This window comes from Phascolarctos cinereus, unplaced genomic scaffold, assembly GCF_003287225.1.
Source record: "Phascolarctos cinereus isolate Bilbo 61053 unplaced genomic scaffold, phaCin_HiC Scaffold_726;HRSCAF=1367, whole genome shotgun sequence".
Taxonomy (NCBI): Eukaryota; Metazoa; Chordata; class Mammalia; order Diprotodontia; family Phascolarctidae; genus Phascolarctos; species Phascolarctos cinereus.
Window position 1 is genome coordinate 116,110,105 of NW_027556098.1, and position 22,840 is coordinate 116,132,944.

The window sequence follows — 22,840 nt, forward strand, 5'->3', positions numbered from 1 at the left end:
GATGAGAGAAGGGAAGGTATACAGGGGGAAATTTAGGTGTATAAAAAAAAAATCAATGAAAAAACTTTTTTTATTTTAAAAGAGCACTTCTCCCAGCCCTATGCTTATTTTCTACTTCATGAACTTCAAGCAGATCCATCCCTCTTATCTTTTCAAGCAATGTAGTAAGAGCTTACACATAGCATTTTAAGGCAGCAAAAAGCTTTACACACAGTCCCATTTGCTAGGAAGAAGAGTGTGATACAGTAGAAAGAAAATGAAAATAAGAGAAGACCGAGGATCTAATTCTTCTACTTTCCTAGTTTACTAATGGGCAAGAAACTGAACCTCAGTTTCCTCAGAAATGTGTGAACTGTGAATAATGCTTAGCTTAATATGGTCACTATAAGCAAAATACTTTGTAAATTGTTAAGTGTTACATAAATACCAGCTTCAAGAGCTCCCCTCACAATCCTATTATATAGATTAAACTCAATTCAACAAAGCTCCTTCTGTCTGTCTATTAAGCATCTCAAGCTGTATAAACCCAGTCATCATCTCCTCTGGTCAGTCTAGTGGCAAAAAGGGGATAACTTCTGTCCTTGGGGGGAAAAAAGGGTTCATGCAAGGCACTATGGACACAGAGATAGAAACAAAGCAACCAGGCCTCACAGACCTTGTAACTACTGGAAAGAAACATGCACAAATAAACACTATACGGGGGAAACTAAGGAACAGCAACAACCAGAGGTAGGAGTAAAGAAGGAAGACTTCACTGAGGAAGGAGGTACCTGAATTGTCCTAAAGAGAAAGATTTGAGCCACAGGGATGAAATGGGAATGGATTTCAAACGTGGAGAACAGTTTATGTGAATGCACAGAACTAGGACAGGGAACTTAATTTGGGGAACACACCAGTTTGCCTGGAAAGGGGAGTAGCATGGAATAAGGCTAGACTGTTATTAAGAGGGTGCCGGATTGCAAAAACCAAGATTGTCTTGGTTGTTTTTTTTTTGTCTAAGGCAACGTGGTTAGTAAATTGTAGCACTGGACCCAAGACTCAGTGCTTCTGATTTCAAGTCTACTAAAAATATCTGGCAGCCCGTCTTTTAAGCTGTTAAAGTTTAAAACTGTGTGAGACTTTAGGGACGGTCTATAGAGACTGGTTTTAAACATGTCCCAAACAAATTCGATCCCTCCTTCCTGTCCCTTAGTAACACACAGCCCCCTGATCAGCAACCTTAGCCATAATGTTGAAGTGAGGAAGAGCAACAGTGACTTCTTGTACACCCCAAAAACACACCATCAAAATACACGATGAGCAACACTGATACAACTTTTCTCACCCTCAGCTGCCTCCCACATTCTGTCCAGAGTCCTCTGCTGGGCTTTTTAGGATTTCCATAGTCTGGTCCACCCCCGCCCAAGAGACAGTGTCCACTCCAGTGAAGCAGGTCCTGCTCTGTCCCCCAACCACAGAGTCCATTATTGACCCTGTGCCTTTGCCATGTGGTGTCTGCTCCGTAACGTGCCCCCTTTTCTTTCCTCTGCCTATCCAAGGCTTCTCTACCCTGTAAGGCCAAGCTCAAGCCCCACCTCCGACATGAAGCCTTCCTAGACCACTTCATCGCACAGCGCCCCAACTTTCACGATATTGTCAATGGCACACTTCATTACTTGCTATTATTTAGCACTTACTTGTCTGTTTCACTAAGACTTCAAGTAGACTATTAGCTCTCACTGGGCAGGAACTATGTCTTTTACTTCTTTTGGATCCCTTCGGACTTCAGCATAGTTAGGCACATAGCTGGTGCTCTGCATGTTTGCTAAGTGAATGGTGAATGAATGACTCATGTTGAATACAGAATGCCCTTGGCATTAATGGAGAAATATCTTCAAAGGTTCCTGCTAACATGAACATCTGTGACTAACATGGCACAGAAGCATAAAACATTAAGAGCCAGAATGGATCTGAAAAAAGCTCATCTAATCCAAATTCTACACTGTACACAAGAGGAATTGAGGCTTAGGAACACTGAATGACTGGTACAAACCAGGTTTCTTTTTCAAGTTTAGTGTTGCCTCCAACAATAAAGAAGGAGGATACTGGGAGAACAGGGACATGATGGCTGCCTTCAAGTTTCTGAACGGCTGCTTCTACGTGGCCCCTGAAGACAGAAGCAGAAGCAATGAAGAAGATGCACGTGGGCCAGTTTAGATCTCCTTCATTTACCATCAGAGCATCCAAAATACCTCCCGAGGTGGTGGGCTCTGCCTCCTTGGAGGACTTCAAATAGAGACTGGATAGTCACTTGTCAACATGACACTGTGCCAGTTTCTCCATGGCTGAGTCAGACTAGATGGTCAATGAGGTCTCTTCCAACTCTCACATTCTGTGATTCTACTCCCCCCTCTTCCCTCCCCTATCTGTCAGGGAAAACACAAAAACGAAACAGAAAGAAAGGACAGAACCAGAAAGACTGGGCCTGGGGAGACCAGGCTTAACAGAGGGGATGAGTTCTACAAAAACAGAGCTGGTATCTTAAAGTCAGGCACTGGCAAACTACAGCACTGCACACATGAGCCAAGGGTGGCAATGCAAGAATTTTTAATGGCATATTCTCAACTAAACAGCTTCAGTATGAGCACATTTAGCACTCTTCCCAGGCTTTACAAAATATTGAGGCTAATTATGGCTGCCATATCAAACACATACAACTTAACTGACAGCTAGACACATGCAATTTGGGCTAGTATGCCTAGATTTCTTTAGCATGTATCTTTATTTCTTTTGAGGGTCTTATTTTATTCATATTTTATATTAATCCTTATTGATTCTATTTGGTAGGTAAAACTAATCAAGTTTCATTCATTCATTCATTCAACCAGCACTTATTACATTCCTGTTACGAGCAAGGCACTGTACTAGGACCTGAGGATGTTATGACAAAAGGAATTAATGTTCAACTGTCCTAAATGAACTTAGATTCTACATGTGTATAGCTAAGCAAATATAAAGTACATATAAAGTAACAGGAGGGAGTAGGGAGAGGGCACACTTAAGCTGGACTTTGAAGGAAGCTAGGAATTCTAAGAGGCAGAGGTTAGGAAAGAGAACATTCCAGGCATGGGGACACTGTGCAGAGGCAGAGAAAATTATGTATTAAGAACAGCAAGGAGAACAGTTGGGCTGGAATGAAAGTGTGTGAGAGTAATGTGTTGTCAGTTAGGAAAGATATATGTTTGAGCAAGCCAGTGAAAGACTTTAAATTACAGACAGAGAATTTGTAGCTTATCCTACAGGCAACAGAGAGCCACTAAAGATCTTAGAGGAGGGGAGTGACACAGTTAGGCCTATGTTTTAGGAATGTCAATTTGGCAGCTGTGTGGAACACAGATGCTTATCACATGCATTCTGCTGCTGAGGAGTTGCTAACATTCAACTAGGGGGTGGTGGAGGGGATGTGAATATTCTTCTCTAACCCTCCACCAAAACTTTCCTTGATTGGCCCAAGGCCTATTAATGGAGTTCATTCCCTGACTGACCATCATTGTCTTAATAAGGACATTCCACAAGCACTGTATGAGCCATGTAAAATAAAAAGGCCCAAATGGATGTTTCCAGGCCCTGTAGGAAGCCTATAAGAACTCAGATCCACAGGGGTCCAACGAAGCCAATCAGCCCGTAGTCTCTGTATCTTGCAATCAAGACAGAACCCCTAAAGACAGGCAAACTGAAGCCTAGGATATCTATACAACAGTAATTATAGTTGGAGAATATCCAGGGAATCACTGGTCATAACATGAGGGCATCCAACATTTCAATACCACACAGGTGGTATCCTTCTAATCACATCTGTTCTTTTTCATTTAAACCCCTGAGAAAGGGTTTGAATTCTTGAGAAAGAGAGATAGAGACAGAGAGAGAAAAGATGAGGCTTTTCTACAACATGGATTATATTTTCAGACATAGCAGTCAGATTTTCCCATGGGGTAGACATCCTTGGAAGATGTCCCTGTGAATGCCAACAGTATCCTATATTGAATATTTTGAACATACTGAAATTGAAATTTTTTGAAAATAAAATTTGAAAAAAATTGAAAACAAAAAGAAAATACTGAACATATATAGTATATATGTTACATAGTATATTATGTTATATAGTATATATTTATATATAGTTTACATAGAGTATATATTATATAGTATATTAATTACATATTGTTACCTAGTATACGTATGTATGTATGTATGTATGTATGTATGTATATCTATAAATATACATGTATGTAGAAGACCTGAGTTCAAATGTTTAAATCCTACTCTAGCTGGGGTACCTTGGGCAAATTGCTCAACCTTTCTCAGCCTCAATTTCTTCATCTGTTATAAGGGAATCACAATAGTACCCATCTCAGACGGTTGTGAAGATGAGATGAGATAACATGTGTAAAGACTCTGCAAACCTTATATAAATGCTAGTGATTGTTATTGCTAGATACATATTTGACTCCCTAATATATGACCTTAAGATTCAAAGGAAATTGCCTTTTTTTACCTTCAGTATTTAAAAAAACCTAAATACTAACTAAGTAAGGAAGACCCTGACTTGATTTCATCGAATTATTGTTTCCCAAAATACTGGAATTTGAGGGAGCAATTAGATGACATATGAGAATAGTGGGACAGAAGATCTGAAATAAGGCCTATCCAGAAAAATGTGGGATGTGTGGTCTGCTAATCATGCTCTAAAATTATCACTATCTCCTTTCCAATCAAAATCCCCATTCCCTAAGTATTCTAGATTTCATTTAACTATTGATTTGATAAAAGCTAATAATATTTTCATTCAGTTGATCTAGGTTACTTTGGCTGAACTGTTTTTCTCCCTTCTCTTTTTATTCTTTTGGACTTGGGTATTCCTGATTCTAAGTACATCACTCTATTCACTCTGCTACCTAGGCTTGGCTTAATCTTCCCAGGAGGTATTAAATTTTAAAAAGTAAGCTAACCAAGTGACTCTTAATTGGTAGAGATGTGAGAGAGCAATCTTTTTTGTGTGGACTTAATAGGGTCAGGGGAGGGGGACTTCTGAGGCTACCCAAATGCCTTTGGGCTGTAGGAGAACTAGTCCCACACCTCATTAGTCTGCCAAGGAATAAAATATATGGAATCAATATTCCTTTGTAACATATAACCATCGACTACCCGCTAAACTCTTCCTAACTATACAAATCTCTGAACTGAATTCACAGGTTTCAGGTTTATGTTTTTTTCTTAAAGACATTTGAAACCTCAATTGTGGCCACAAAATAAACAAAGGTGTCCAGTATTAGCTGACCAATCATCAAGATCAAGTTACAAATACTCAACCGTAAGCATCATGTATTTTTCTGCCCCCTAGTTTTTCAAGGCCCACCTCTCCCTACCCACCATAAAACGAGCTTATTTAAAACAAAGCTCCTCTTCACTTACACATTCAGAAGTTATGTCTAAAGGATACACACAAATTTTTAAAAAGCTACAAAGTCATTTGAAAAGATCTTACAGGAGAGCTACAGAGTTCAATAAGGCTATAAAATATGAAACTTCACAGTTTGTCAGGAGTTGCCCTCCAGGTATCCTTAAATATAATATTGTGGAAATATGATTTCCAAAAGCAAAGTAATAAATCTAGTTTCAGCAAACATAAAAAAATGTGAACCACTGCCTAGCTTTCAATGGCCTTTGTCATAATTTCTTAAGGGAACTCAGAAAAACACAATTTTAAAAAAACATAACATTTGCTTCAGCGAAAACTTTACAACTCAGCAAAAAACAAAAACCACCAGAAAAGCACTCAACTTATTTAGCAATTCTGTTGAGCTCTTCAGAAAATACAAATGAATAAAAACTGCAAATTTTTTTCCCCCAAACTTCTCATTTTCAATTGAAGAAAAAAACTCCCTTAGTTGTGGCAATGCATCAGGATCCCATTTTGAAGGCAAAGTCGACTTTTCACATGAGAACATTCTTTCATCTTATAGATTTTTACCTGGGAGACTCCCTTTTGCCACCTTGCACTCTTTCTTCACAACTATGGTTATAACTGGTGCTGAGGCCTCAAGTGAGGCTAAGAGTAAGAGGTTATACATGATTAAAAAGTGGAATTATTTTAAAACAAAGGGAAATGAATGTGAATATTTCTATACAATGACTCAACAGTCTTATGGGAGAGAATTGACTCTAATAGCCTTGGAAAATGGATAAAACCTATCAATATCACCTTTTAACACTCCAAAATATTTCACTGTCATAAGCATGTAAACTGAAGACATCTCAAGGTTCTTTTTAAGAAGTTCTAAATTTCTGGAACTATGCCCAAAGGGCTATAAAAATCTGCATACCCTTGATCCAGCAATAGCACTTCTAAGGCTATATCCCAAAGAGATCATAACAAATGGGAAAAGGACCCACATGTACAAAAATATTCATAGCAGCTCTTTTTGTGGTGGCAAAGAATTGGAAATTGAGAGGATGCCCATCAATTGGGGAATAGCTGAGCAAGTTGTGGTACATGAATGTAATGGAATACTGTTATGCTATAAGAAATGATGAACAGGCTGACTTCAAAAAAACCTGGAAAGACTTATATGGTCTGATGCTGAGTGAAGTGAGCAGAACCAAGAGGACTTTGTACACAATAACAGCCACGTTATGTGATGACTAATATTATCAAACTGAACCCTTCTCAGCAGGCCTCAGGATGGAAATGCTGTCCACATCCAAAGAAAGAACTATGGAAGTCGAATTGCTATCACTTATTTTTACCTTCTGTTGAGTACTGTTTCATCTTTCTGATGGTTCCTTCTATTGGTTTCAATTTTTACTTATAAGTTCACTAATGTGAAGATACATTTAATAGGAATGTAAATGTAAAGCCTATATCAGATTGTGTGCTGTCTCGGTAAGGGTGTGGGGGAGGAGAAAAATTTTCAACTCAGAAGTATATGGAAGTGATCGTTGATAAATCAATAAATTAATCAAATTTGGAAAAAAAAAGGAAAAAAAAGTTCTAAATTTCAAGCTATTACTTATGTGAAAGCTGGGGAGAAATACACCCTTATTTCAAAATTAAACTTGTAAGCTGCTTGGAGAAAAAAAACTGTGACTAATGATGAAAGGGTTCTAAGAGGAAAAAAAGACCAGCATTTAAAAAACAAATTTTAGGGAATCTCTTCAAAATATGAATTTCAACTGAAAAAGTGAAAGACTTTAATAACAGATCTCCTAAATCTCAGAGAAGTATATGACAGGGTTTGAAGGAGTTTAGCTGAAATAAGACTTTCATCAGAAGTTTTGCTGAAAATCTTTCACATACCAGGGATTTTTTTTAAAGGCTCTTCATGTAAAAGGTCCTTAGTTAGCACAAAATTTGGCCAGAGCTCTTTCCACATGTAGCGGATGTTCTCCAGATTTGTCCTCAGTCCTCACTGTTCTCACTGATGATGATTTCGTTCTGTTTTAGATGTGTTCTCATGTATGGTGTAAAAGTCCTCACTGCCCACTGATTAGGACTTTGTTCAGACAACTGGTGATATCTTCCAGATAAGGTGTGAAATCTTTTGTCTTGCCCAACTGAAATCATATTAAAGATGACTCTCAGTCAATTCATTTATCACAGCTAAATCTCTGGACATGGCACTTAAAAAGGATGCAGGAGAGTTATAAGGGTAAGAACAAGAGAAAGGGACAATGATGAGGGCTAACCAGATTCTCCCCACCTTGGATCACTGCCTGGTCTTGGAAAGGGGTTTTGTGTAGCTCAATGGTGGTCTGGTAGATAGAGTACCTGAAGAACCAAGTAAAGAGGTTCACAATATACAGGAGGCAACAACAAAAAACATTCCAAAGAAAAAGAACAAGAAAGCAAAATGGTTTTCCACTGAAGAAAGGAGGACAGCACAAGGTAAAGAAGAAAGGAAAAGATATGCCCAACTGAATGCAGAATTCTAGAGAACAGCAAGGAGAGATAAGATGGTTTTCTTAACTGAGCAACACACAAAAGAAAAGAAAAGAAAACAACAGAATGGGAAAGATGAGAGGGCTCTTCAAGAAAATTAGATAGATCAAGGGAAAGTTCCGTACAAAAATGGGCATGATAAAAGACAAGAATGGTAGGGATTTAACAGAAGCAGAAGAGATTAAAAAGAGGTGGCAAGAATATACAAAAGGATTATACAAGAAACAAGAAAGACCTTAACATCGCCAATTAATGTCACTGATCTAGAGCTAGACACTCTGAAGAATGAAGTCAAGTGGGCCTTAGGAAGCACTACTAACAATAAGGCTAGTGAAGGTGATGGAATTCCAGCTGAGCTATTTAAAACCCTAAAACATGATGCTATTAAAATGCTGCACTCAATATGCCGGCAAATATGGAAAACACGACAGTGTCCACGGGATTGGAAAAGATCAGTTTATGTCTCAATCCTAAAGAAAGGCAATGCTGGGGGCAGCTAGGTGGCACAGAGGATAGAGCTCCAGCCTTGGAGTCAGGAGGACCTGAGTTCAAATGTGACCTCAGACCATGACACTTAACTAGCTGTGTGACCCTGGGCAAGTCACTTAACCCCAACTGCCTCACCAAAACAAACAAACAAACAAAAAAAAGCAAAAAACAAAGGCAATGCTAAGAAATGTCTGAATTATCAAAATATTGCACTCATTTTGCACACCAACAAGGTTATGCTTAAGATTATGCAAGCTAAGCTTCAGCAGTATGTGAATGGAAAATTACCAGCTGGTTTTTGAAGGGGCAGAGGAACTACAGACCAAATTGCCAACATTTTCTGGATTAGGGAGAAAGCAAGAGAGTTCCAGAAAAACATCTACTTCTGGGGCAGCTAAGTGGTGCAGTGAATAGAGGTCTGGCCTGGGAGCCAGGAGGACCTGAGTCCAAATCCGGCCTCAGATACTTGACACTTACTAGTTGTGTGACCCTGGGCAGGTCATTTAATCCCGACTACCTCACCAAAAAGCAAAAATAAACAAAAGAATATAAAAACATCTACTTCTGCTTCACTGATACACTAAAGCCTTTGACTGTGTGGATCACAACAAAATGTAACAAGTCCTCAAAGAGATGGAAGTATCAGATCATCTTACTTGTCTTCTGAGGAACCTGTAAGTGGGCCAGGAAGCAACAATTAGAACTGAATGTAGAACAAGGGATTGGTTTAAGATTAGACAAGGAGTACAACAATGCTGTATATGGTTACCTTATCTGTTTAACTTATATGCAGAATATATCTCATGTGAAATGCCAGGCTGGATCAATCAAGAGCTGGGAGCAAAGTTGCCTGAACAAATGTCAACCACCTCAGACATGCAGACAACACCACTTGGATGGCAGAAAGAAAAAAGAATTAAGAAATTCCTTGATGAAAGTAAAAGAGAAGAATGCAAAATCTAGCTTGGAAAAAAAAACCCCTAAGATCTTGGCAAGTGGTCCCATAATTTCCTGGCACATAGAGGGAGAAGAAATGGAAGCAATGTCAGATTTTATATTCTTGAACTCAAAGCTCACTTCAGATGGCAACTGCAGCCATGAAATTAAAAGACACTTGGGGCAGCTAGGTGGCACAGTGGATAGAGCATTGACCCTGGAGTCAGGAGGACCTGAGTTCAAATCTGGCCTCAGATACTTGACACTTACTAGCTGTGTGACCCTGGACAAGTCACTTAACCCCACTGCCTAGCCAAGAAAGAAAGAATGAAAGAAAGAACGAACAAAAGAAAGGAAGAAAGAAAGGAAGGAAGGAAGGAAGGAAGGAAGGAAGGAAGGAAGGAAGGAAGAAAGAAAGAGAGAGAGAGAGAGAGAGAGAGAGAGAGAGAGAAAGAAAGAAAGAAAGAAAGAAAGAAAGAAAGAAAGAAAGAAAGAAGAAAGAAAGAAGGAAAGAAAGAAAGAAAGAAAGAAAGAAAGAAAGAAAGAAAGAAAGAAAGAAAGAAAGAAAGAAGGAAAGAAAGAAAAGAAAGAAATTAAAAGACACTTGCTCCTTGGAAGGAAAGCTAGAGCTAATCTGGACAGCACAATAAAAAGCAGAGATATCACCTTGCCAAAAAAGGTCTATGGTTTTTCCACTAGCAATGGATGGCTATGAGGGTTGGAGCATCACAGAACCAACACTTTTGAATCATGGTGCTGGAGAAGATTTTTGAGAGTCCCTTGGATAGCAAGGAGATCAAATCAGTCAATACTTAAATTAATTCAGGCCATTCACTGAAAAGTCAACTACTGAAACTGAAGCTTAAATACTCTGGTCACATAATGAGAAGACAGGTCTCACTGGGAAAGCCCCTGATTTTGTGAAAGATTGAAGGCAAAAGGAAAAGGAGATGGCAAAAGATGAGATGGATAGATAGTGCCATGCAAACAATTAACATGAACTTGGACAGACTTCAAGAGAGAGTGGCAAATAGAAGTGCCTGGCATCCTATGGTTCATGGAGTCATGAAGAGTTGGACATGACTGAACAACTGAACAACAAAACAACAACCAGATTCTAGGACTTGGTTTCCTACAGAGGAAGACTGGCCACCCTTCCAATCCTAAGGAACAACACACTGTGGAGAAATTCCTGGACCAGTAGAGGAATTTTTGGCCCAAGGAGCAAATCTGGACTCTGTCCTTCACTGGTAATGTAAGTTATATGTGGATTGTGGTGGTCTGGAAGACTGCTGATGTCAAATACTTTTAGGTCATAAGAGAACCTCAGGGTAGTATTTTAAATCTGCAAGACAGTAAAAGTCCCTAAGGGGATGTAAGGCTCAATGGAAAGAAGAAGGCTGCTTTAACTTTCCAGCAATCCTGAATTATTTCTGGGGAGGAGTATATGTGTTTGGTAAGAATCCAGGATATTGCTCTAAGTTAGAACTCTATGGTATATGGGTCCCTGAGACAGGAGACTCACTAGAGGGGTGAATTACTTTACTCTATAAGAACTTCAAGTTCTTTCCTCTTGACAAGGCACTGGCAGGGGAATGGAGTTAACTCCAGAATGGCAGATGGGGGTTGTCCTCTTTATGAGCTCTGGTGTGCACCTTATTTTTTTTGTAGGATTAAAAAAAAAGCCTCATATATTCAATATATTGTTAGTCTGAATTCTTGCATGGGCCATTTTTCTTTTGCTATGGAAACTTAGAAATGAACCACATTCTGATGTTTCCAGAGGAAGAAATCCTTCAAAGGATATAAATAAAAAACAAAGCATGACTATTGAGAAGCTCCTAAGACTGAACCAGGTCGGTGTAAAACCAAAGCTTTGTTGCTGGTCTACATTTAGGCTAAATAAAAGATATACACTGGTTTCCTTCATTCACATGCTTATTAACCCCCTCAAAGAAATCACACAGTTAATGAAGCATGATTTCCCCCCTCAATATGTGTTCACTCATCCCAGATCAAGCTCTCCCCTTGCAGTCTCCAAACTAGAACATGATTATAAAGAATATTATCTTACATTTGTCTTGTCCTTTAAATTTTCAAAGGGATACACATATTATATTATCTCATGTGATCCATACAACAACCCTGGTAGCCTGTTAGGAAGGTTTTATTATGGTCATTTTATAGATAAGGAAAGTGAGGCACAGACAAGTTTTAAATAGTACTGACACTAACTACGACTCCTGACCTAAGTTTTGCCACATCTACCAGCTGCCTCTCAATTACTGCCTCTACCCAAGGACAGTGATCACAGTTTCTCAATGAAGAAATTGAGACATATAAGCAAAGGATATTTTTTTCACAAAGCTTCATTAAAAGTATGTTTTCTACTGGGAAAAAATTTTTACAGCAAGTTTCTCTGATAAAGGTCTCATTTTTCAAATATTTAGAGAACTAAGTCAAATCTATAAGGACAGGAGTCATTCTCCAATGCTAAATGGTAAAAGGATACGAACAGCCACTTTTCAGAAGAAGAAAGCAAAGTTATCCATAATCATAAAAAAGTTCTAAATCACTGATTAGAGAAATGCAAATTAAAACAGTTCTGAGGTAGCACCTCACACCTATCAAACTGGCTAATATGAAAAGGAAAATGACAAATATTGGAGGGGATGTGGAAAAACTGGGACACTAATGCACTGCTGGTGGAGCTGTGAATTGATCCAACCATTCTGGAGAACAATTTGGAATTATGGTCAAAGGGCTATAAAATTGTACATATTCTTTGACTCAGAAATATCACTACTAGGTCTGTATCCCAAAGAGATCAAAGAAAAGGAAAAAGTCCTATTTGTACAGAAATATTTATAGCAGCTCTTTTAGTGGTGGCAAAGAATTGGAAATTGAGGAGATGCCCATCAATTGGGGAATGGCTTGAACAAGTTGTGGCATATGCCTGTGATGGAATACAACGGCGCTACAAAAAATGATGAGCAGAATGGTTTCAGAAGAACCTGGGAAGACTTATATGAACTGATGCAAAGTGAAATGAGCAGAACCAGAAGAACACTGTACCTAGTTAGTAGCAATACTGTATGATGATCATCTGTGAATGACTTGGTTATTCTCAGCAATATAATAATCCAAGATAATTCCAAAGGACTTATGATGAAAAATGTTATCCACTGCCAGAGAGAGAACTGATAGAGTTGGAAAGCAGACTGAAGCGCATTTTTTTATACTTCATTTTTCTTTGGGCTTTTTTGGGGTCTGTTTTCTTTTACAACATGGCTAACATGGAAATACATTTTCATGACTGCACATGTAGAACCTATATCAAAATGCTTGCCTTCTCAAGATGGAGGAAAGGAGAGAATTTGGAACTCAAAATTTACAAAAAAATGTTAAAAATTATTTTGACATGTAATAGGAAAAAATATATAAATTTTTTTAAAGTATGTTTTCTTTTCTTAGAAATGTCCCTGAAAACCCAGGATGTGTCATCATTTACCTACAGGGTGACTGAGTGGTTTTAAATTAAAATGTTCAACGCTAGCATGCAAATAGTAACTCTGGTTTCAGAAACCCGAAACTATATCAATATATATAATCTTAACACCTACAAATGATTTTTGGTTTTCTTATAATTACTCAAATAGGTAGATAATTCTATTATGCCTCAATTTTTAAAAAATTAAAGCCATTAAGTATAGCAGAGAAAAAATTCCACACTTACCTATAGCACAGTGTAAAATCTAGAAGAAAAAATAAAAAAGGAACATTAGTAAAAGCTTTGAGTAAAGAGATTTTTTTGTTATTACCAGTAACAATTAAATGAAAGACTATGATGCTCCATTTTAAGAAGTGGCTATCGGCTGATATATGATTCTTGTTCAGACAGCTTTCAAAAAAATTAGAAAGAACACTGATTAGTTTGGAAGATTTACTAAGGATTAACCCTTTTCTGTGTTCTTTTAATTTCAATTCAACTCTCTGTAGTATACATGCATATTACAATTGCACAATAATTATACTGAGGTACTTCATTTCTCACCCACTGATGTCACAGAAAATCTGTCAAGAACATTAAATTCAATTCAATGCAAACATAATAAAGCACTGAAATAGTTCCTACCCTCAGAGAGCTTATATTCTACTGGAGACAAAACAGATACTCAGATAAGTAGACCCCCCAAAAAAAATCTGAGGAAGGAGACAATACTAACAACTGGGGGATCAGGGAGGGTTCCCAGAGGAACCAGCACCTAAATTGAGCTTTGAAGGAAGATAAGAGGTATCTGAGATGTAGAGATGAGAAGTATCATAAGACTTAAAGCCAAAGGTGACCTTAGAGATCAAGTCTCAATTTTACAGATAAAGAAAGTGAGTTACAGAGAAGTTAAGTGATTTGCTTAAGGTCACCTTAGTAATTATTGAGATTTAAAGCCAAGTTTTTTTACTCCAAATCTAGTTCTCCTTATGCTACACCACACCACACCACCAGGTATGGAGGACAACCTGCACAGAGCACAGACTTCACGTACTGGTGAATGGTCCAATTTTGCTGTTATGTAGTCTGAAATAGGGCTGGAATTCTAGGTAGAAGCTAGATTGCAGAGGACCTTGAACGTCAGGCTGGGGTGTTTGTATTTTATGCTAGAGCCAATAGGGAGCCATTGAATGACATAGTCAAATGTATGCCTTCAGAAGATCACTTTGGCAACTGAGTGGCAGACAGACTGGGGAAGAAGAGACTGGAAAGCACAATGACCAAGTGAGAAGCTATTACAGTAGTCCAAGTGAATGATGATGAAGAACTGAATTACAGTGTGAGTGGAGACACGAGAGATGGACGCTAGAGGTGCCATGCAGAACTGACAAGACTTTATAACTAACTGGATCTGTTGGGTGAAGGAAAGGGAAAATTAAAATATGACTCTGAGGATGTGACCCTGAGGTGACTAGAAACAAGGAGGTTTGGAGAAGAAGCTAGCAGGGACATATACTGAGGAAGTTATAATCATTTCTGGTTTGAATAATTTTGTATTTGAAATGCTGAAGGATTTCCAGGTAAAGATGTCCAGTGGACAGCTGAAGATACCAATTCCAATGGCAGCGGGAAACTTTATATAAAGAGATTAATCCTAGATGTGCAGATTTAGGAGTCTTCTCCAAAAGAACAAGAACAGATGAAATCATTAACGGAGAGAATATAAAGAGAGAAGAAGGTCTACCATTGAGCCACAAGGATACACATGCTTAGGGGCAAGAAATGGACACTGATCCAGCAAAGTTCAGCACTGCATCTATTACATGATACTGCTCTTCCTCCTCAATCACTCTTGTACTGGCAAATCCCAGGACCTGGTGTGCAAGCTCCTAGGACCTTAAGATTTAGAATCTGAAAGTTATCTACTTCAATCCCCTCACTTTATGGTATGTGACTTAACCAAGGTCACACAGGTACTAAATGGCAGATCCAGCCCTCTGACTCCAAATCCAACACTCTTATTTAATTTATTACACTGTCTTCCCTTCTTTCCCTGTGCCCCAATCAACCCAGACATTGAAAAGAACAAAATTATCAATCAGTTTATCAAAGCACCTAGTTTTAAAACTGTCCCTGCCCCTCTTCCCTGACTTCCCAATATATAAAAGACAAAATATAAAACACAAAAATAATAACTTTGCATTAAATGAATAAGGGTTTTAAAAAGCAAGGAAATGATTCTACCTTCTTGTTGACAGGAAGACACTGAGAACTAGGAGTACCCTTAGGCCTCTGTGTAAAGGACTTTCCTACAAATGGACCTATTATTCACATGTAATCTTTAAACCATATACCAACTTTCTATTTTTGTATTAACAAAGGCATAAAATTTCATGTGACACTGAGAGGATCAGAGATTTACAGCAAGAAGGGAAAACAGATATCATCTAGCTCAACGACCTTCTTTGCCACTACCTTCCTCTAATTTCCTGGATTCCCAAATATACAGACACTCAATTTCCATTTCTGGAAAAAATATACGTTTTTCTTAGACCTCCTCCTACCCCCAGTCAATTTTTCCTGCTCCTCAATAACAGTAGGTCATTCTTTCTGTTGTATGAAAGGTGGACTTACTACAAAGAACTACGGGGAACATAAAAACAGCCTAACACAACAGATGGGTCAAGTTTACAAGTTCTAAAGGTTTTTATGTCTTAGTTCTGGTTGTAGGCACAAATTACAGCAAACTAGGCAGCTTCCTTTCTTAGCTCCCTCTTTCTTCCAGTTCTGACATTTTCCTGCTAAGTCTTACCTTTTATAAGAGCTCAGTTTTAACATATTTGCTATAGATTTGGTTGGCATGGCTATTGGTGTCTCAACGTTCTGCTCCAGAAACTTAAACTTAAATTTAGGTACCTCTCCCCTAGAGTATATCCTTCTGCAGAATACAAGAATTAAATTGGATACTATCAACCCCAGTATCATCCTGGGCATGCTGACCTCCTGCTTCTCACATTACTTTTCTCAAAGGTATCATCTCCTTGGGCTTCAGGATTTTACCCTTCTTCAATCAACCTCTATGTTTCTGCCCCTGGAAAGTCTCTCCTCTTAACCTGCCTTCTCTGTTCCTAGTTGGTTTGCCTAAAGTAAATTTTACTGGATTATTCAGGTCAGTCCTGTCTTTTATTTATCTCTGCTTAACTACCTTATTGCACTCTGTCCCATCTTCCTACCGGAAGTTGAACTTTGCCCCTGAGACTCTGGGCTCTGATAGATACCTTTCACCTTTTCCCTCCTGGAACCAGGCCTTCATACCAACCATTTCCAAACCCCGCTGCCACACAGACCATTGCTCAACACCTGTCTTTCTCCAGTGGGTTCTCCTTAACAGGTTGCTATTAGATTGAAAACTCCTTAAAGGCAGGGACTATCTTGTTGGCTTCTATTTGTATTTCCAGCACTTAACACAGTACAGAGAATGCAGTAAATGCTTAATCAATGCCTTCATTTATCCCAGCAGAAGGAGCACTTAAAGAAATCCCCTTCTCTAAGCCTCTATTATGTAATTTCGAGTCAATCTCTCATTCTAATATTTTCTTTACTCTGCTTCTATCTTTTTGGTCCACCCACAGCTTCCCAATTTCACTGGCCAAACTAAGATGACTAAAGCCAATAGGAATTGATTGCTTTTCCTTGTTTTCAATTACTGGCTTAATCCTATGGTAATGAGTATCATTTGGACCCTGACACTCATGGGATAGATCCTTGGACCATGTTGTAATATTAATAACAAGGCAAAATGTATAGGAAATATAAAATCAACACATTCTCACTCCAACCCCCTACATAACTGGGCAGAAAGCAACTCACCAGTCACTTTTTTACCTTATAACATTTGTGACAGACTCAAATCCATCTCAGTTTTGGAGCACAGCATTATAAATTTCCCATAAATTTCAAACTATGACTAAGTTTAAAGCAGTGATGGATAGAGCTGACCTTGAAGCCTGGATTCAATTACCACCTTTGACACACGATGCCTGTGTGACCCTGGGCAAGTCATTTAATAGTCTCAGTTTGCTCATTTGTAAAACAGTGCTGATAATGGCACTTACCTCAAATATTTTTGTGAGGATCAATTAAGGATTACTTTGTAAACCATAAAGTTCTATAAATATTAGCTACTATGGTTATTACTATGATCATATTTACCAATCTTAACTCTGAAATTCCTAAGCTGCTTGTAGCCAAGGTCTTATACCCAAGCCCTTCCACCTGATAATCAGTACAGTGCAAAGCACAGAAGATACAATGCTCAACAAATACCTGCTAGATTGGATGGAAAAAATGATGTGTGGAAAAAGATGAAGGAAATCTTTACTGGGGGTGGGGTGGAGGACTGTTTAAGTTATTCAGAAGAAAAGTTATTTTTCACAAAAAGAAAGTTTTACCCTTTATTGCCTTATAATGTCTTTAAACATCATTCTGACCACTCTTTCAATCTATCCTATCACTGCAATATACATGTACACACACATCATAAAAATATAGTCATCTAGTTCAACTTCATTTTATACAACATATACATTTTACACATCATTAAAATACATTTTACACATCATACACATATGTACACATATCACATACGTAGGTATATATGTGGTGTGTGTACATGGACTATATATTTATGTGTGTGTGCATATATGATACATGTATATATTAAATATTATCCTTATATATACATCATATATGAATTGAAATAATCATTGATTCTCTTTTTAAAATTGATTCTATTTATAGTTAATTGATTTTGTCCTATAGCTGTCTAAGTCATGATTCTCTGTCTCTGAACTTAATTCAGGAATCCAGCTGGCCTGTAATGAGTTAAGTTTAGAAATCCAATACTCCTGTTAATTATTGTTCTATTCTTGTGTCAAGGAAATCTGTTACCCTCGAAGGAGGCATGCAGGCACCAAAAAGTATAGTCAAGTATCTTTTACATCACCCAGCTTTCCTTCAATTATATCTAGTTTGTCATCCAAAGAATCTCAGTCCTTGCAGATACAGCTGGATTCAAACAGTGACATTTCTTAGTGACAGAAGGGAAGGAGGGGGTTGTTGTTAGCCCTCATTTCCAATCCCAACTAATCATATTTTCTTCCATCTACGATGCTAGCCTTCCTATTTTCTGCACTCCCCAGAACTATAAAAGAGAATTATTCCCCTCATTCAGGGTCTTAGCTTTGCTGGGGAAGCTGAGATCCTATTTATTGGTAAATTCACACTTTACTAATAAATTGTGCTTGGAACTTTGTGCCTCAGTCTAATTTCATTTTAATTGTTACAGTATATATAAGAGATGTGTGAGTATATATTAATTACTATTCTAATCAAGGATGTTCCTATTAATACAGACCTCCTACCTTAAATCTCCTGAACTTTTGCTTCAACAGAAACCAGAATTATGGCAAGTCCTATGCTTGATGAAAAGAAGTAAGTCCAGTCAATCATAAAAACAAGTTTCTGAGAAGGTGTGGCAATTCTTCTTGCTCAGTTCTGTAGCATTAGAAAACATTCAGAAATTATATCTGATGAATGTCTCAGGAAATGGCCTAAGTAGGTCTGGTAAAGGAAAGTGAGAGGTTTCAGCTATGTGATGAAGGTTTTAGAGATGTGATGAAGCTTTAATGATCCAGTACTTACACCCATACCTTGCCATCCCGGCCAACTTCCCCCCCTCCTCCCGGGCCCTCCATACATAAGAAGGACCATGGGATAGTCAATTTAGAGTGGCAAGGAATCTTACAAGAAGTTCAACTTGCTCATCTTACAGATCAGGAAGCAGAGGCACAGGGATTAAGTAACTTCCCCTAAATGATACATATAATAAGTGGCAGATCTAAGGTTACACTTGGGTCCTGTGATTCCAAGTTTAGTGATCTTTCTAAAGCACTATTTTTTAGTTAAGTCTGTTTCCAAACTGCCTTACTTCCATGCTAAAGCAAATCTGGATTTACTATGGAAAGATTCTATAAAAATAATTTTGGTCACTTAAAAGGGGCAGAAAATCCAGAAGGTACAGAACACACTGCAATGTCCTACCTCAAAGAACTCCCTTTTAGTAGGAATTTTACATATCTCAAAACGGATTTTAAATAAACCATTTCCCCCTCCACTTACAATGAAAAGCTAGCAACTTGATTACTAGGTCTGTGAGTAAACTTGAAAGTTGTCACCGAAACCACAAGATAACCACCACACTAATTCCTTAAAAAGAGGTATGGGCATGTTTTAATACGCACTTGCTTCTGTGCTGCTGTTTTCCAAAAGTAAGTCAAAAGATGTCTCTGTTCAAAGTGTTCAATGGTGCTCCTTAGCTGCAGGGGATTTTAAGAGCAATTTGGTCCCATAACATATACAGCATTGGAAGCTTATAAGCACATAATGATTTTGTTGTTTGTACATCACCACACAAGTGAAGGACCTTTCCCTGAGCCAATGTGGCTTTTATAAAGAAGAGATAACGCTAAACTAATTCCATTTCTTTTTCTTTCCTTTTTTTGACAGGATTACTAGAATGCTAGTTCAGGGGAGTGCTGTAAATTTAACTAGATTTTCATCTTATTATTAAATATATTTTATTAACGTGTCTTTTCTTTATCCTACAGTCAATTGTGAGAATAGCTTGTCCTGCACTATCCCTCTGCCAGGTGAGAAATCCCAGAATCTTGGATGTAGGGGAAGGAAGAAACTGGAATTACTATTATGACAGATTATTCAATCTCTGGTCTCTATATCTATCTTAAGCTTTTAAAATGTTCAATTTCAAACACCTGAGGTTATAATATTGCTGCTATGATACTAACCGCCCATCTGCAAATACTGTTTATTCACTCTATTCACCTGTTCATAATGATGTTCCCTGAACTCCATTTTGAGACCTCCTATAAATGTCTATATTGTTAAGCAAAGTTAGTGATTCTCAAAGCTTTTGACAGCTATAATTAAAATATATCTTTTAAGAACAAACAAACAATAAAAACTTGGTTAATCAGAATGCTCAGGGAATGGGGGTTTTGGTTAAGTCAAGGAATTCAAAGCCCCTTTTTGTTTAAAACTGTGTTTTATAACCTGTCTTTATAATCTGTAAGAGTTCACTTTCTCACATCAGTAAGTACAGTATACTGAATATAAGAGGATTGAGGACCTCACAGTGCTTTGAAATCATTCTGTTAACAGTCTACTCTAACTGGATTTAGAGGCACGAGAGAGGTTGTTTAGAGTCACTGAACCCACAGAAAAACCATGCTCATCATCTGACATTTCTATAGCATTTTACAATTTAAAAAGTCTGCAAAGCACTTGATATACAGATTTCTCAATTCAGCTATGAAATAGCTCGGTGGGGAGGGCAGCTAGGTGGCACAGTGGATAGAGCACCAGCCCTGGAGTCAGGAAGACCTGAGTTCAAATCTGGTCTCAGACACACAACATAACTAGCTGTGTGACCCTGGGCAAGTCACTTAACCCCAACTGCCTTGCCAAAAACAAACAAACAAACAAATTTTTAAAAAATAGCTCTATGAGGTAGGTGCTACAGTTATTACTATTCCCATTTTAAGCTGAGGAAACAAAAGCACAGAGATGTTAAGTGACTTGCCTATGGTTATGCAGCTAGAAAAACAAGGATCTGGGAACATAAAAATAAAAAGTAGCTTAATGTAGGGTTTAACGAGTGCCTTTTTTTTAAACTAAGAAAAGGGAACATAAAAATGCATCCAATAACACTAGTCATATCATTTGAAAGAATTTTCAATCTAGTACAAAATCCTGGGCGGCACTCATAGTCAGTATAAGCATCATCTGGATGATGAGCCAGCAAAGGACACTGGAGAAAAGAATGGTTAGGCAGGTAAAAGAACTAAGAGAAAGTAGTGTCTAAAAAATTCAAGAAAAGAGAGTGAAAGGGGCAACTACATGGCGCAGTAGATAGATCTCGGGCCTTGGAGTCAGGAGGACCTGAGTTCAAATCTGCCCTCAGACACTTGATACTTACCAGCTGTGTGACCCTGGGCAAGTCACTTAACCCCACTGCCTAGCCAAAAAGCAAACAAACAAACAAGCAAAACAAAACAAAAAGAGAGTGAGAAGCAATGTCAAATGCAGAAGATAGGTTTAGCAGGATGAGGACCAAGAAAAGGCCATCAAATCTGCCAAATAAAACATCACTTGCTAACTTTGAAGAGATCAGTGTCAGTGGAGTGACGTCCTCGGAAGCCAGATTGCAAAGGGGTGAGAAGTGAAATAAGAGATGAGAAGGTGCAGACAGCTTTGTCTAAGAGTTTGGGGAAAGGTGAACTATAGAATAATAGCCTGAAGGGATGGTATAATGTAGTGAAAGTTTTTTAAGGATGGGGAAAACTTAAACACAAAACACATTTGAAGGCAGTACAGAAGAAACCATTAAGAAGATAACAAAGATTAAAGAGAAAGAGAGACTGACTGAGGTTGCAATCTGCTAGAGAAGACAGGAGGGAAAGGGATGAAGGGTGCATGTAGAAGGACGAGTGGGTCTTAGTAAAAAAAAAGCCACCTCATTGTCAAAGCAAAAGGAAGAAAAAGTAGAGGATTATTTTAAGGGGGTCTTGAGGTGAAAAGAAGGGATCTCATACCAAATAGTCTCAATTTTCATGGTGAAGTTAAGAGGAGAGGGCCTCAGCTGAGAGGAAGGAGGGAGGTGAGAAAGATGTGGGAGGCTTGAGAAAAGAAAATAAAGTTTGGAATAATAGCTTCTGTAAGAAGTGAGATAAGGAACCAATTACGAAGGATAAGAGGATTGCCATACTGCAGGAAACTGGATAATATGAATTTATAATGTACCCAGTTATATGAGTTTCCAATTAGCAATATCAAACAAGGCACAGAACAAAGAGATACCAAAGGTATTCACCACTGTCATGGAAGATGTTTTATAAAGGGTCCAAATGAAAGAGGGAATCCTTATAGATGATGAGATGCTTGGGTTGTTCTTGTGTGGAAATGATATTGTTAATGATTGTCTCAAATCCAAGAATATTATAGGGCCTCCTCAACAAAATCCATTACCACTTGAAAGGAATCAGCCTAGCAATTCACCTAAGAAAAACCAAGTGGATGAAGAGTGTTTATTTCCCAGATGACACACATAGATCATAATTTCTAGTTAAGATGGCAACATGAAAGGTCTTCAAGGACCCTAGCTCTCCCACAAACATCTCAGTAAACAATTTAAAAGTTTACCAAATGGAACAAGGATAGGGAACCTTGGCCTTGAGGCCACATGTGGCCCTCTAGGTCCTCAAGTGCGGCCCCTTGACTGAATCCAAACTTCACAGAACAAATCTCCCCCTCATGCCCCTTTTCCTTTGGCTAGGCAATGGGGTTAAGTGACTTGCCCAGAGTCACACAGCTAGTTAAGTGTTATGTGTTGGAGGCTGGATTTGAACTCAGGTCCTTCTGACTCCAGGGCCAATGCTCTATCCACTGTATCACCTAGCTGCCCTACAAATCCCCTTAATAAAAGGATCTGTTTTGTAAAACTTGGACTCAGTCAAAAGGCCACACCTAAGGACCTAGAAGGCCACAGGTTTCCCACCCCTGAGATGGAACAATGATCAAGATGATCAGAGAACCAGTAAGGTCCCCCAGTTAGTCCAAGACTGTACAAGAAGAGTGTCATATCTCCTAAGAGATATGGAAGTCAGTGTGAACTATGGTAAACACATTATTTAGCACATGGACAAGAACTGCCAGGACGATGAGGCTGGCAAAGCTGACAAGTAACTATCTATATCCTATCTATATCTATCTACCCTCTGATGTACCCATACCAGAGAGATCACAGATTCAACAAAATATCAAAATATCCTTTTCTTGAGTTGCCATGGCCTAAGACTTGATCTCTAGTG

The 22,840-nt window shown here is 38.3% G+C and overlaps 1 protein-coding gene across 1 annotated transcript in view; it reads right to left on the reverse strand.

Annotated features, from left to right (window-relative positions):
- HACD2 (3-hydroxyacyl-CoA dehydratase 2) overlaps positions 1-22,840 on the reverse strand; it is a 95,947-nt gene that overhangs the window by 61,013 nt on the left and 12,094 nt on the right. Inside the window, exon 3 of the mRNA XM_020985978.2 lies at positions 13,140-13,158. Within this exon, the coding sequence (XP_020841637.1) occupies positions 13,140-13,158 (19 nt within the window). The remainder of the gene's footprint in view (positions 1-13,139; positions 13,159-22,840) is intronic.